Source organism: Coenobita brevimanus, chromosome 97, assembly GCF_032717465.1.
Source record: "Coenobita brevimanus isolate Jiangsu-jjx chromosome 97, ASM3271746v2, whole genome shotgun sequence".
NCBI classification, from domain to species: Eukaryota; Metazoa; Arthropoda; class Malacostraca; order Decapoda; family Coenobitidae; genus Coenobita; species Coenobita brevimanus.
Window position 1 is genome coordinate 31,883,193 of NC_137050.1, and position 17,585 is coordinate 31,900,777.

The 17,585-nt window shown below is 42.2% G+C and overlaps 1 protein-coding gene across 1 annotated transcript in view; it reads left to right on the forward strand.

Moving 5' to 3' along the window:
- Positions 1-17,585, forward strand: part of LOC145413599 (xylosyl- and glucuronyltransferase LARGE1-like) — a 241,389-nt gene that overhangs the window by 41,533 nt on the left and 182,271 nt on the right. The window contains exon 4 of the mRNA XM_080283249.1: positions 16,643-16,857. Within this exon, the coding sequence (XP_080139375.1) occupies positions 16,643-16,857 (215 nt within the window). The remainder of the gene's footprint in view (positions 1-16,642; positions 16,858-17,585) is intronic.

A 17,585-nucleotide genomic window follows, 5' to 3' on the forward strand; every position in this document is an offset into this window, starting at 1 on the left:
AACAACAACAACAACCACCACTACAACAACAACCACCACCACCACTACAACAACAACAACAACAACAACCACTACAACAACAACAACCACCACCACCACCACCACTACAACAACAACAACCACTACAGCAACAACAACAACAACTACCACCAGCACCACATCCACCACCACAACCACCACCACAGCAGCAACAACATCCACATCCACCACCATAACAACAATCACCACCACGACAACAGTCAACACCACAACAACAACTACCATCACAAAAACAACCACCACCATCACAACAACAACCACTACCATCGTCACAACCACCAGCACATCAACCACCGCCATCACAACAATAACCACCACCACCACAACAACCACCATCACTACAACCACCACCACCACAACAAAAACCACCACATCAACAACCACCACCACCATCACAATAACCCCAACAGTAACCACCACCACAACAACAACCACAAAAACAACCACCACCATCACAACAACTACCATCACTCCAACATCCACCACCACAACCACCACCATCACAACAACAACCAAAACAATAACCACCACAGCAACAACCACAACAACCACCACCACGACAGTAACCACCACCACAACAACAACCACCATCGACAACGACAACCACAACAATCACCACAATTTTAACCACCACCATAACAACAACAACAAACACAACCACAAGAACCACCACCACAAGAACCACCACCACAACCACCACCACCAGCACGACCACGACAACAGCGACAACGACAACAACCATAAAAAACATCACCACAACAACCACCACCACCTTTACAACCATCATCACAACCACCACCACCACCACAACAGCAACAACAGCACCAACAACTATAACCACAATCACAACAATGACCATCACAACAACCACCACCACAGGAACTACAACATCCACTGCCACCACCACCACAACAGCAACAACAACCACAATCACCACCATAACAGCCACCATTAAAACCACCATCACAACAACCACCACAATCACCACCATAACAGCCACCATTAAAACCACCATCACAACAACCACCACCACAACAACCACCACCACAACAACAACCACCACCACCATCAACAACAACAAAATAACCACCATCACCATCACCACCAACACAACAACAACAAAAACCACCATCACCACCACCACACCACCACCACAGCAACAACCACCGCTACCATTACAGTAACCACCATCACCACCACCACAACAATAATCACCATCACCACCTCCACCACAACAACATTCATTTTCATAGTCTGAATTCACTCTAAAAAAAAAGCCCCATTATTACATGCTTGACCGCTCCAACATGGCGGCTGCAAAGACGCATAGCCGCTATACTGAATAATGGACGATGCGTTCGTTTACAGATTCCCTACACCTATAGTGCAGGCCGAGCCATACATTAGCCCGGTCAGTGAGGTATGGGCTGATTAAAAAATTGTAAGGGGGGGAGGACAGGACCTGGGGATTGCCCAGCACACATGCCCTGTCTCCTGACTGGCTTTGTGGTGTGTGTGGGCAATGGGGCATCTAGTCTTATTTATATCTATGCCGTTGCCATCCAGCGGGAATGGTTGCCCTATTCCTACGCGACGTCATAGCTGCATGCCCCCTCTGGTCAAAATGTGTGCCAGTTAATGCCATTAATTCATAAATAATTATTGTGGTGTATGTGATGCCAATACCCACATATAGTGGCACATGTTTTTTTGCTTCTTGGAAACTTCTAAATTGCAGACTGATTAAAGAAATGTTGGCCCCCGTCAATAAACACAGATTATTATATTATGGAGGAGAAACCATAAGAATATGGTAATGTCAGTGATACGAGGAGTAGTACGCTTTGGATCACCTGTCAGTTCTTTGCCCCGCCCACTAGTGTGAAGGCTGTGTTTGAATGCGTGGCTCGTGTGTGGTCATAACACTGCCCGCCACGCGTCCCTGGTCAGAGATTAGTAATCATGAGTGTACCTTAGCATGTTTCTGCTGATGTATCTGTGGTTTACCAGGTGGTGAATACCACTCTCTCCTTCCCCTAGCCTCAGAACCCCTTACCTCAAGCCCATCTCAGGTCTCTCTGTGGTATGTGTTTCTTCCTTATTATGCCCTTTTCATAACTTTCAGGCAACCTAATCATTCCTTTGTGTTTCTGATACTGTACTTACTATAACACTGTGTATGTATTTTGTGGGAATAAATTATTGTACTGTAAAAGGGAAGATTTGGGTTTGTGAGGGGGAGTCCCCAGTACCAGTTAGGATAAATTCCACGGGTTCTGTGCTTCTGTTATTGCACAGTTTTGTTATCAAGCACTAGACTTGGTACCAATTATGGGCGATAACCAAGGGATCACTGTCGCTCTATTGTTATGCAGAGTGCAAGCTAAAATTTGAATCAAATGATGAAGAATGTTGAAGTTACTGTATAGACCAAATCATGATAGAAAAAAAAGTATTACAGATACAGATTCGTATTAACCTAACTCGGGAGATAAGAGTGGTGCTGACATAACAAAAATGATTTATGGGAGATGTCTGCTTTACAAAAATTAATTAAAGTATACTGTAGCAAGCAAAGTGACTCCCAGTATGTCACTGGTCAGTTTCAGAATGCCAACTGGCCTATTTTAGAAGAGCACAATTTAGTGCAGGACTGTGTTATATGCATACCTTAAAATGATATTACATATTAATGACAAAGTAATGATGTATACTAAATGTTTTGAAATCCTGTATATTGTATAAAATGTTGAAATATTAGCTGTACCATTAAGCCATCTGTGCTCCCCTCTCCTCTCTCTCTCTCTCTCTCTCTCTCTCTCTCTCGGTCAGTTTGTTGGTTGGTCAGTCAGTCTGGTCTCACAGACAGACAAATAAAAAAACAGGCCTTGCAGCCCTACTTAGGACCAATTGAACCATCTTTAGTTGCAGATCATTGTATTATGAAGCAACACAAGACAACTGAGTGAACTAACGCCAAGAGGCAGTATCTGTTCATGAACTGTCTCACAAAATGGTGATTTCTGGTGTACATATTGCAGCTTCAAACAGTCTGCTTACTGTGCCCCTTGTAATCTAATTTTTAACCAAAGTATACTCACAAGGTTGGAACAGGAGTTGCTGGAAGAAGCTGCAATTTACCCAGCACAGTATCAAAGACCAGTGAGTTCTCTGCATCATGGCCTCTTTCTGTGTTCTCTGATGATGATCTCAGTTATCATCGTTTAGCTTAAGTTATCTCCTAATCATCCAGATCTCTATATTAGCCGTCAGGTGTTCAACTTTTATCTTAGAGTCAGCACTCACCATCCACTCACTTGATGTAGTGCTTCTCTCAGATGACTGTCCTTTCCTCTCTTCCTTCCTTTCTTTTCTTCTTTCCTCTTCTGTCTTTCTTTCCTTCTTCCTTTCCTTCTTTCTGTTTGCAGGTGACTCTACAATGAGTGGCAAGCCATATGGTTTCCTGTACACCAGAAAATATTTACTATGCTGGGTGGTAACCATATAACCAAATTATGGCGCCTGGTGGTTTAGTGGGTAATTAAGGTGCTCCAGTTGGATTGCCTGTACATGTTTATATCCAACGGGTGGTTGGGGTTTATTGCCCACGTAATACTGCCCAGGGATGAGTGAGGCTGGTCACTCTCATCATAAATGTCAGGACCAACTTGCCAAGCCCCGGATTTCTACGTCCTTTATGGGGCAACACAAGATTAGATGATGATGATGATGATCAGCAATATTTGTTATCTTCACTTACAGCTGATTGACATCAGCATAAAAGTGATAGACAACATTGTGTGCATCAAACAGACATGCAAGGTTGCTTGTATGTGTGGAGAAAAGAATAAGACCTAATACTGATTCTTGAGGAACGCCATACAGCAAGGAAATGGAGTCAGGGACCATCTTGATTCATCACACACTAGGATCTCCCTTATAAGCATGACCATAGCTTAAGGGCATTATAGTGAACACCACATAAGTAAAGATTGGCCAACAGTAAAACATGACCTACTATGTCAAAAGCTGCCAACGGATCAAGTAAAACCAGTAGAGAGGACATCCTAGTTCAGGTATTCGCCAGCAGCTCATTGTGTATCATTGTCATGACAGTTTCAGTTGAATGGTGTTTTCTGTAGCCAGATTGGATGAGGCAGATGACTTTGTTTTCTCCTGATAGTGGCAGCAGTTGATCAAGTATAGCCCACTCATTACCCCTTGTTATAAATGACAAATAGGATCTATCTGTCTGTCTGTCTAGCCAGATGCCAAAATCCCATAAAGGGTGGTCGTTTGTCTTTGAGTTAGTTTTTTTTATGGGGAGGGTCACTAATCTGCTGCCATTTGATTTTTTGACACCTAGGGAACACATAACTGGTTTTATGGCTACCACCCAATGTTGTAAATGGTTTACTGGCTTAAAGGAGCTGGGAAACCATTGAGCTTGTCACTCAGTGTAAAGCCACCTGAAAATGAAAGAACAGTAGGAAAAAGTGACGGGAAAAATGGGAGAAATAGGAAGAGACGAAGGCAGACAGAAAAAGAATGATAAAGGTGAAGAACATAGGCAGCACTACATCAGGTGAGTGTATGATGGTCACCACCATCTCCCACATTAGATGCTAGATGATAGTTTAATGTGTTGTCTCCGTTAAGTCCGAGTTTTTTGAGAAGAGGCTAACAAAACAAGCTTCCCCAGTTGTGGGAAGTTATCCTGAGAGAAGCATCTGTTATTTATTTTAGAAGTAAATTCTGCCACTTGGACAGAGATAGCCAGTATTTTAGATACGGTACATTTATAGGATCCAGTGGACAGAATGTTTAACAGTATTCAGGTTTCTAATGTGACTTACAGCTGTTTACATCCACTGGTTGGAATAATGAAAGGATGTTATTTAGTGCATCCTGCATTTGGCATTCAACTGGAAATTCTTCAATGAAGGAGACTCGTATCTAAATCTCTTTTAATGCAGGATATTTTAGTTGTGAATATAGCCACAAAGTCCACTGTCTACTGAGTATCAGATACATGTGTAGAAGATGATCATGCAGTCACATTCCCATGACCAGTAAATTATTCATAACTGCAGCAAGCTTTTTCTGACTGTAGCCATAAGACGCAGCTTTATTTTGGTAGTAACTCTTCATATTCTTATGACAGAATAGATAGGCAAGGTATGTGGAAGGTATTGAGAATATATGGAGTGGAGGGGAAATTGTTGAGTGCTGTGAAGAGTATGTACGAGGGAGCTAGGGCTACGGTGCGAGTGGATGGTGAGCTGAGTGAGTTCTTTGATCTCAGTGTGGGACTGAAACAGGGGTGTGTGATGTCTCCATGGCTGTTTAATATATATATGGATGGGGTTGTAAAGGAGGTGCAAGGTAGGGCAGTGGATGTGGGGGTGGCCCTAATGAATGAGGGTGAGATTTGGAAGCTTCCGGTGTTGCTGTTTGCTGATGATACAGTATTGTTGAGTGAAGATGAATGGGAGTTGCAAGGTTTGGTGAATGAATTTGGGACAGTGTGTAGGAGGAGGAATCTGAAAGTTAATGTAAACAAAAGTAAAGTTATGGTGTTTGAGAGGAATGAAGTCACAGAGTGTGCAGTGAGGTTGGATGGTGAGGATATGGAGAATGTGAGTGCATTCAAGTACTTGGGTAGTGTGATGAGTAAGGATGGAACTCTGGGGGATGAAGTACGTGAAAGGGTACAGCAGGGAAGAAAGGTTGTTGGTACACTGAAAGCAGTGATGAGAAATAGGGAGGTGAGTATGGAAGTTAAGAAGTCACTGCTTGATGGTATTGTGATCCCTACCCTGACGTATGGAAGCGAGGCGTGGACCTTGCAAGAGGGGAACAAATCAAGAGTGAGAGCAGTGGAAATGAGTTACTTGAGAGGAGCATGTGGAGTGACGTGGAGGGACAGGTTGACGAATGAAGTAGTGAAGGAACGTTGTGGGGTAGATGTGGATGTGGTTGAAAAGATTAGGAGAAATACACTGAGGTGGTTTGGACATGTGGAGAGAATGGAGAATGAAAGACTGACTAAGAGGGTGTATGTAGGTGAGGTGGAGGGAGGGAGAGGGAGGGGTAGACCGAGGATGAGGTGGAGGGATGGAGTTGAGAGGTATATGAGGGAGGGGGGGGTGAGTTGGGGGGAGGGGAGTCAAATGGTGGGTGACAGAGTGACTTGGAGGCGTTTTGTCTGTGGCACCCTTTCGATAGATAGATATGTACTGTGACTAAGTTACATCTGTTCTTTGTGAGTGCCATTTCCATTCATCTCTCCTACATTCTCTGTGGAGAGATTGAACTGATTGGCCAAACCAAGGTGAATCATCATGCACAATTATAATCTTCTCAGACTCAGGGTGGCGATGATGAAAAATCTGTTTTAAAATGCCTTTATATAATCTGATAATTTTTCAGAAGAAAGATTAGATTTCAAAGCTGATTTTTTAAAAGGCTGATCAGGATCAGGGCATACCAGATCCTGGTCACTATTCCCATCATCATCTAATCCTGTGTTGCCCCATGTGGAACATAGGAACTTGAGGCTAGGCAAGTTGGTCCTGACATTTAAGATGAGTGACCAGCCTTACTCATTCCAGCATGACATTACGTGAGCAATAAACTCCAGCCACTCCTTGGATATACAGTAATCCCTCATTTTATGGACATAATAAAGCCAAAGGCACGTCGACATAGTGGCAACACCCGGATAATGATCACTACTCCCCTACCGCACCCAGACCCTACCTATACCCACCTCCAACCTATACCTAACTTATTTGTACAGTACCTGTGCTTAATTTGGCAGTGTTTTCCGGTCATTCAGGCATATTTAGACATCAAAACACACACAGGAGTATCCAAAGGAATGCTAAATACCAAGAAAACCATGAAAAAAACACTGAAAACCAAAAAAACACCCAACTTATACACGAGTGTGTGTACGGTACCCCTCCTAATTTTGGCACTGTTTTCAGGTCAGTCTACCATATTTAGACATCAGAACACACATAGGAATGTCCAGAGTAATGCAAAACACCACGAAAACCATGAAAATAGAACATTGAAAACCAAAAAAACACCTGACCTACACACGATTGTATGTACAGAACCACTTCTAATTTTGACACTGTTTTCAGGTCAATCTGCCATGTTTAGATATCAAAACACACATGATTATCCATGTTAATGCTAAACATCATAAAACAATGCATAGTCAACAAAAATCCACAAAAAAACTGATAATGGTTTGAAAATCTGTATGTGACGATTGATTGCTCTTGGTCTCAAAAAAGAAAAAAAGATTCCACGGCCAAGTATGTCACCATAAATTAGTTATATTGATATAAATCATATACCATCGTCTTCGCTGGTGTTTATACTATAAGTTAAGCTAATAAAAACACATAAAACTGACAAGTAAGAGTACGAAATTCAAGCAGGAATAAAGTGTTCAAGAGTAAAACTTACCTTCATATAACTTCCCACCATCCAGATTCAAAATTTTGCCAGAATCTTCCAAGAGTTAAGCATATGTCTAGATGCAGAATTTCGTGAGCTTTCTCGTGGTCACCATGGAATTACCATACGACCAGTAGTAGTCGAATAAATCACAAAAAACTTTGAAAGCTCACAAGTCATTTCTGTCACCACGGAAGAGAATAAAGACTGAGGGAATGAGGGGGGAGCCAGGAAGGTATGGAGGAGGGAAGGGAGGGGGGGGGGGAGATGTGAGGCTGTGGGCAGGATTCTCCCCCTTTTGTCAACAGGTGGACAGGTGCTTTTGCCATACATTTACTCATGGCTCGCAGTCTGTTAGACACCAAGTGGCCATGCGGAAACACAATGCATTGTGACTGGGGGACATTTGACCTTCGGTAATGAGGCGGATGGCTACTGTCGCCGAACATTTCCTCATGGCTTGTGGTCTGTGTTCAGTGGAAGTGGTGGTAGGGAATGACTTAGCACCTGTGGCTGTGTGATATTAGACATTTGGTGGGGAATACACACAGATATTTTGACACCGCTTGCGAGTTACAGTTGTATTACTTGGGTGCTGGAGGTTTGCTGGAAGTGGTAGGATGAGCATGCAATTTAAACCATTCAGTACAGGGTCAGTTGGACATTTTAGCTCAGTTTGTGGATTACCGACTACTTCCTTCTTCCGGCTCGAGCCCAGTGGCCACGATACCCGAATGTTTGGACATGTCAGCTGGCCGGCTGAAGTTCTCAGACACTTTTACGTCCGGATGATAGCAAGTAAATTCAGGTAATGGTTCAAGGTCCAGCGTCCGGATATTGAACACGATCAGATAATGAACGTCCAGATAACTGAGGGATCACTGTGTACCTGCGCAGGCACAATCCGACTGGGGTGCTTTAATTACCCACTAAACCACTAGGTGCCATAATTTGGTTATTTGGTTACCACCCAGCATAATAAATGACTTCCTGGTGTACAGGAAACCATTTGACTTGTCATTCAGTGTAGAGCCACCCGTAGACAGAAGGAAGCGGAAAGAATGAAAGAAAGAAAAACAGAAGATGGAGGAAGGAAAGAAAAAAGGAAGATAGGAAAGGGCAGTCACCCGAGAGCAGCACTACCTTGAGTGAGTGGATGGTGAGCACCCCCACCTACCACCACTATTCCCATAATTTCTAAATCTTATTTTCTTCCTATATGAATAGGGTCTGGGGATTTCAAAGCAAAGGTAATGACAGTCTGTTCAGAGAATACAGTTTCAAGCACATCGACCTTAACACCAGTTGCGCAACTGCTGCCAACAGGTTCCTTCTTCCTCGCATAAAAAAAAAAAAAAAAAAAAAAAAAAGGAGATTGAGGACATGTCCTGAAATGTGGGTTAAGTGAGGCACATGATTACAAAAATTATTCTGTTCAGTCATTTCAAGAAACTCAGAGGAAAAGGTTTCAGTTGCGGATTATCAGTCCAGTAGTTTAATTCACCACAAATCGGCAGTTCCCCTGGTTTAGAGAAAAGTCTCAGGATAGTAACCAAGCTCATCCGTGAAACACACGTTAGTACCTCAATGACCAGGTCGCTAAACAATTGCATTTCTCAGTATTTGTTGGTGAAGGCTTATCAACACTTCCAAAAGTTCAGGAGAAAGTGGAACAAAGCCACAACTTACCCAAGAAGTATTTGCTAGTCGCTACCCAGTGACCTCCTGCACTGACCACCTGTATCTACATACAATTTTACATTCACTTGTCTGGTCACAGTGGGATATTAACAGCTATTTGAAGGAATTTAGTCATTATCATAATCTAATCCTGTATTTCCCCATGAGTAGCGTAGGAGCCCGGGGCTAGGCAAGTTGGTCCTGACATTTAAGATGAGAGTGGCCAGCCTCATTCATTCCTGAGTGGCATTGCATGAGCAATAAACCCCAACCATTCCTTGGACATAAACCTGCACCAGCTTAGTCCGATTGGAGCACCTTAATTACCCACTAAACCACCAGGTGCCATAATTTGTTTATATGGTTACCACCCAGCATAGTAGGTGGTTTCCTGGTGTGCAGGAAACCATTTGGCTTGTCACTGTGTAGAGTCCCCCATACACTGAGTGACAAGCCAAATGGTTTCCTGTACAACAGGAAACAATTTACAGTACCTCAACATCCAAGATGGGTTTGTCCAAGACGTTTCGCGTTGAAGATGGAGACCATAAATAATAATCCAGTATATCGCTATAATACGGTTGCATACGTCCAATACAGAACTAGCGGTTTAAAACGGCCCAAATCTGTGGAGAATACAGCAATGACGGTCTCACCCAGTCCAATGCAGTACCCGCGTCTGGGAGAGTGATGTGGTTGCAATGTTGTCCAATACAGTATTGGCATATGGTCACGTGATGAGCAGGTGGGGCTTGCTTCTGTCTGCCTCACCAGACCATCATGGACACACTTACTGCGTGTTGCACTCAGTATTTGCTCCTAGGGTATTGCCTCTCCTTACATAACCATGCCTAGGAAACCATCTGCTAACCCGAAACACAGAAACACACGCTTTTAAGGTGAGGAAATTTGTTTTGGTGCCAAAATAGGTCTAGGTTGATGTTTTAAGGGGCACTTTTCGAAGATTTTGTGACAAATAATAATTTTTTCCATGAGGTCTTGTGTTGGTCCAAGACGTTTCTCGTCCAAGATGGGACCCTCAGTCGACAGAATTACCGTCTTGGATGCAAGGGTACTGTACCTCACTGGGCGGCAACCATATAACCAAATTATGACACCTGGTGGTTTAGTGGGTATGAAGTAAGATATTTTTATCATGCTAAAAAGTTAAAGAATAAACAGGAAAAGGTAGAACTCTTGAAAGAAATGTACCGGTACTGTGGTGTTCCCATGCAGAAGTTCTGACATTTATGGTATTAGTTTGTCCACTGCTTATGGTATAATGAGTTAAAAGGGAAAAAATACAAAATTCTGTGCAGTGATTCAGAGCAGCAAATGAACATTAGAAAAACTATGAAAGATGGTAAGAGTACTGAGCATGATCGAGTGATGATGGAATGGTTTCAACAGCATCAAATGAAATGGACTTGTCTGGTTGCTAGATGGGAACTAGGCCCAGTTGTTCCATGAAGAACTTAAATTAGAACATGAGTGTGATTACATTGAAGGATAATAATATTGATCAAAGGTGTATTGTTGAATTATTATACAGTAAACTCTCAATTATCTGGAGTAATTCCACCAACCCCCATGCTGGATATTGCAAAATGCCAGATATTGTATAGTACCCCCAATTGGCTATCAATTTGACGTCAATCTGGTTGATGTGTTACTATCCCTCTCAGCCCTGTATCCTGAAAACTTTCCCACGATATTACCCATTATTAAAAGATGAAAATGAAGCATGAAATCTATCTATCTATCTACCTATCATCCAATCCTACATTGCCCCATGAGGAGCGTAGGAGCCCGGGGCTAGGCAGTTGGTCCCGAAATTTAAGATGAGAGTGACCAGCCTCACTCATCCCTGAGTGGCATTACACAAGCAATCAACCCCAACCACCCCTTGGATATAAACCTTCACCGGCTCAATCCGATTGGAGCACAATAATTACCCACTAAACCACCAGGCGCCAAAATTACGTTATATGGTTACCACCCAGCGTAGTAAATGGTTTCCTGGTGTACAGGAAACCTTTTGGCTTGTGACTCAGTGTAGAGTCACCCACAGGCAGAAAGAAGAGAAAAGAATGAAGGAAAGAAAGACAGAAGAAGGAGTGTAAAGTTGCCCATACGGAGAAGGACAAGGAAAGAATGAACAAAAGGAAGACAGAAGAGGATGGAAGGAAAGAGGGATGGAGGAGAGGAAGGGGCAGACACCTGAGAGCAGCAGTACATTGAGTGAGTGGATGGTGAGCGCCCCCACCTACCACAAAGCATGAAATACAATACGTTAATATGGTATATAGTATAGAGTAGTACAGTACATAATACGGTAATCACTCATTTATCCGGACCTGCAGTATCCGGTACTATTCATTATCCAGATACTGGACCTTGGCTATACAGTATTAAACCACTATCCGAATTTCTTGCTATTATCTGGACGTAAAAGTCCCTGGGAACTTCGGCCAGCCAGCCGACATGTTAAAACATTCGCTGTCATGGCCACAGGGCTCGAGGCGTGAACAGGAAATAGGCTGTAACCCACAACTAGAGGTAAAATGTCCCTCCGCACCTGTACGAATGGTCAAAATCGTGCACTGGCCCAGTCACTCCCAATGAACCTCCAGCACCTGAGTAATACGACTGTAACCCACAAGCGGTGTCAAAACGTCTATATGCATCCCCACCGAATATTCAGAATCGTGCGGCCACTGGGCCAAGTCTTTCCCAGCTGCCACCATGCATTAAGCACAGACCACAGACCATGAGTACATGTTCGGTGACAGTGGATGTCCCCCTCTTTACCGAACGTCCAAAGTCGCCTGGTCACCGAGAGTTTTGTTTCAAAATGGCCACCATGCATCTAACAGACCATAAGCCACGAGTAAATGTACAGTAAAAGTGCCTCTCCACCTCATGACAGAAGGGTCAAAATCCTGCTCACAGCTTCACTTCTTCCCCCATCCTGTCCCTCCTCCATACCCTCCCGGCTCCCCCCTCACTCCCTCAGTCCCTCCCCTCCTGAGCACTGACTAGTGAGTTTTTAGATTTGTTTTGCAATTTATTTTAATAATATTGGTCCTATCAAAATTCCAAATGGACCACGAGAAAGCTCATGAAATTCTGCATTTAGGCATGTGCTTAACTCTTCGAAGGTGCTGGCAAAATTTTGCTCTAGGTTGGTGGAAAGTTATATGAAGGTAGGTTCTAGTCTTGAACACTATTTATATTCACTACATTTCTGTACTTTTACTCATCAGTTTTCTTAATTTTTATTAGCCTATCTTATAGTATAAACACCAGCAAAGATGTTGGTATACTAATTACACCAATTTAACCAATTTCCGGTGGCATATTTTGCTGTGGAATTTTTTTGTGGCCCAGAGCAGTTATCACTGGTGTCAGATATCTGGTTTTCCAACCGTCTTGAGTTCTTTTGTGGATGTTTATTGTTTATCATTGTTTCCTTGGTGTTTAGCATTAATATGAATAATCCTACATGTTTTGATGTCTTAATATGGCAGATTGACCTGAAAACAGTGCCAAAATTAGGAGGGGTACTGTACATGGAATAGTGTTTAGGTAAATTGTTTTTTGATTTTCAGTTCTTTTTTTATTCTTGGTTTTCTTGGTGTTTAGCAGTACTTAGGTTAGTCCTGTGTGTGTTTTGATGTCTAAATATGGCTGACCTGAAAACTGCCCAGATTAGCAGGGGTATTGTACATCTAATAATGTATAGGTAGGGTGTTTTTGGTTTTCATTTTTTTTTTTTTTTTTCAAGGTTTTCTTGGTGTTTAGCATTACCTTGGATATGTCTGTGTGTGTTAGATATCTACATATGGCAGATTGACCTGAAAACAGTGCCAACATTAGGAGGGGTGCTGTGCATGCAGTAGTGTATAGGTGGGGCATTTTTTTGTTTTCATTGTTTTTTTTGCATGGTTTTCTTGGTGTTTAGCATTACTGTGGATATTCCTATGTGTGTTTTGATGTCTAAATATGCCTGAATGACCAAAAAACACTGCCAAAGTTTTTTTTTTTTTTAATGCATGAAAGAAAGAACCAACGGCCAGGGGCCCACAAACCGTTCCTTCCAAGAAAAAACAAAAACAATTAAAAAGAGAGCCAGCTTCAAAATCCATTCATTTTGAGATGCCTGGACACATTGCATTTGAAAGACTGGATATCATAAGAAATAGGAAATACAGACAGAGGGAGACAGTTCCAGAATTGACCTGTTGCATAAATGAAGGACTGGCAGTAATGGTTATCTCTTGCGTTAGAGAGTTGGACAGAAAAAGGACGAGAGTTTGTTGCTAGACGAGTGCATAGCACCCGTCGTAGAGGTGGAGGGATTCAAGCAGACAGCTCAGAGGAGCAGTGACCATTGAAGTAGTGATAGAAAAGAGATAAAGATGCAACAGTGCAGCGAAGAGACAGTGGTTGAAGGGAGTCAGTAAGAGGAAGAGGATTAATGAGATGAAAAGCCTTTGACTCCACCCTGTTGAGAAGTGCTGTATGTGGGGAGCCTCCCCACTCACGAGAGTTGTACTCTACACGGGCGAATAAAACCCGTGTGTAAAGTCAACAACTGTGCAGGGGTAAAGAAGGTATGGAGTTGGCTTAGCACACCCAGTCTCTTGGAAGCAGATTATACAAGAGATGCAATATGATCTTTCCAAGATAAGTCCCGAGTGAATGAAACCCCACGCATGTTCAAGGATAATACAGGATTTAGCTGGATATTATTAAACATTTGTGGGTACTCCTGTGGAAGATTGTGTCAGGTTGATAGGTGTAAGAACTGAGTTTTTGATGCATTTAAAACAACAAGATTACTTTTAACCCAGTCAGAGATACAAGCCGTCAGACATTAGGTGTGCCATAGTAGAGGTACTGTACTAATAGGTTAGGTATAGGTTGGAGGTTGGTTGTAGGTAGGGTCTGGTTATAGTAGGAGGATATTGTTCCTTATCTGGCCATTGCCACTACCCGGACATGCCTTTAGCTCAGTTATGTCGGATAATTGAGGGATTATTGTATTATCATAATCATTCTGTACTCACCTATTGTTGGTATCTATGGTGGGTAGATACGCACAGATATGTCCTCAGTATACAGTAGTGAGAGCACTGAGGGGCCACAAGGTTAGTTACAACATTACAGCAATGAATTAGGCATGGAAGGTCACAGACTAAGTCACAGCACTAGGGTATAGTCACTGCATGGGGCACAAGAGCAGAGTGCACAGATATGTCATCACTGTATGGCATCCACTGGAGAGACTGAGAGGGTGATTGTAGGTTGGCATGCTGGGTGCACTGCTATCTCAATGCATTGTGATTGGTTGGTGTGTTGTGGAGTCTGCCCACGCGCCAATAGGATCCCGTGTCTGAGCCAGAGGGCCAATTACATTCCGTTTCTGAGCTGGATATTGCATAATTTCACATGATATTGTTTTAATTGAGCTGAGCAAAAACTGATGAATATTGTGTTGGGCTGGAAATTGCGATGATGATAATTGAGGGTTTACTGTGCAGTGCAGCCTCGTTATACGATGCCCTGTTACGTGATAAATCACTACCACGATAATTAAAAAGTTATACCCTGTCTCGGTACAGTGTTTAAAAATTAATCATGATTTCGCTACAGTGATATTTTTGACAGCTGTCTCTGAGAATCTCATGCAGACGCAGTGATGCACGCAAGCCAAAAATGGCCGCCCAGTGTTTACATTTGGTGTGATCGTTGCCTTTCATTTTAGTTCCTGCATGAAAGGGCACTGAAACACCATTGTTATTGACAAATAACAGTGCAAGTGCTTAACATATAGTGTAGTGTGCAGTAGTAAGTGAAGAGATACTTTTTGTATGTGAATACTGAAACTTGTGCCTTGGAAATTGAGTCAACGTTACGTAACCATCATCCCCTTTTTAGACCTCATCACAGCTGTCTGAGCCAAGATTCCCACCCAGTGTTTACACTGACACTGATTGTTGCCATTTGTTTTATGTGTGGAAGGCTGAAACACCATTGCTCTCACCAAAAAAACAGCACAAGTACTTAACCCTTTCCTGTCAGGGGTGCTTGTAAAATATTGTTGTGGCACATGACTTTTGCTGAAGCGTTGTGGGAACCTTCAAATAGAGATATTTAATTACTACCTCTCTTAACAAAGTTACTATTCATCATAGAGATCTCAATTCGTTGTCATTTTGAAGTTTAGTAATTGTACTTTATCATGCTATGTTTAAAATAGCAATATATGCAAAATAAAATGAAAAAAAAAAAGTAGAATTTAGCCAGCATGCAAAAATTTTACACATTACTTTAAAAAAAGAATTCTAAAAAATAAAAAAAAAACTTCAAGATAAAACAGTATTTTTTGCTTCATAATGTAGCTGAATTTTCTTTCCATTGATGCACAATTTATTGTATTTGGAGCAATAATACTGCAGAAAAATGAAAATGAGTATATTTCTTTGGCTGATGACTTTGGCCGTCATTCGAACATCTGAGCCTCAGAAACCAGTGACAGCCAAGGCCATCATCAGTACATGAAAGGGATAATAAATAGTGCAGTATGTGATATTAAGTATAGTGATACCATATCTCTTTGTGAAGTGGTCGTCCAGGCCCTCCAATTGTTCTCCGTCCTGGGGGGTGGGGAACCTTTGGTGATGACTCATACCGGCATAGAACAAACTTTAGGTGGGTGGCAGAGGTTTTTTAGGTCATTTTAGGGCTAGGCTTCATGGTTGAGGTCACCCTCCCTAACCCCAATGAACCCATGTTATATCAACCTCATTATGCGATATTTCGTTTTTCAGTAGATCTTCACTTGATCCAGCCCTATCGCATAACAAGGCTTTACTGTACTTGACTTTCGTTGGTCCCTGTAGGTTTATTATACAGTACTATACATGACATATGTGGCCTCGATTTGTTTGGCAAAATGGTTCATCTGGTAAGTCACTGGAACCAAGGGTGCTGGACAATTCATGTTGTACCTGTATACATAGGCTATGCTGTATATACGAGTACATAGCAAAGTATATGTGAGAGAGGTGGAGGGGAACAGGAGGGAGTGGACAACTGAGGATGATGTGGAATGGATTAGAGAAATATAAAAGTTGGGTGTGAGTTAGGAGGGCATCCAAATGGCAGAGGATGGGTTGATGTGGATGTGGGTTATTTGTGGCTACCCCTTATGGTATTAAGAGGTTTGTCTATAATAGAGAGATCCTTTGAATGTGTTAACAGAGGGCTTTATTCTAAAACGTGCCAGTTTTGCTTCTGAAGGAGTGCTGGACATTTACTTTAAATTTTGTAATTGGGATATATGAACCAAATAAGCTAATACCATACAGTATAGTAGATAGAGGAAGTAAATTTAATGTATTATATATTGTTTAAACTAACAGTATCTTTTCTCCTGCAGTGGAGGTCAGCTTCTACCTGACTGACAATCTAGCATCATCTGTGTCGTGGGTGCCCAATAAACACTACTCAGGTGTGTTTGGTTTGATGAAACTGACATTGGACAAGGCCCTTCCTGCCTGGTTGGACAGAGTGGTAGTGCTTGACACAGATATCACTGTTGCAACAGACATAGCAGAACTTTGGAATCTTTTCTCCAAGTTTGGTCCCAGGCAGGTTAGTTGTTGTGGTTGATGTATGAGTACTGTAATGAAAATGGACCTTAGAATGACAGTAGTGGCACTTTAAGGCCTTTGAGGACGAGTAAATAGGGTGCATGAGCTTGTATAGTTACAATAATAAAGTCCCAAAGTATGACAGGAATGTATTTGCCAATTTGCTGATATTTGGTGAATTATCGCATCATGGATGACGTATGGCATTTCCACAATTTTAAGAAATTAATAATTGTGCTCCTGACAGAGTCCATTTTCATTAGTTCTCCCTCTCATATGTAATATTATACAGTACTTAATAAACAGGACTCAGTATTGATTTGTAAAGATGAGTGTCAACAAATGAGAAGATGGCTCATCCCATCACTTGTCTCCTCACAGAGCACTGAGGATGAAAGTTAGGGCATCTCCTGCTCTAGACCTTGAGACGTATCAACAGTGGGCATCCCCCAAATCGGGACACTCATTTAGTGCCACACAGTCAATCGGACCAATCATCACAATATGGAGGAGGTCTTTTCTGATAGAGATAGATATACCTCAGATGTTTGTGACCAGTCCAGAGGCAGATTAACACTTCCTCAGCAGTGAGTCATGAAGAGACACTCAAAGACAGATTACTGCATCACCTTCTGGAGCAGCAGTTTTCAGCCTTTTCCAGGTTGCAACCCCCATTGTCCTTGTCCATATATCCTAACCTCCGCCCCCCCCCACCATCATCTGACTAAA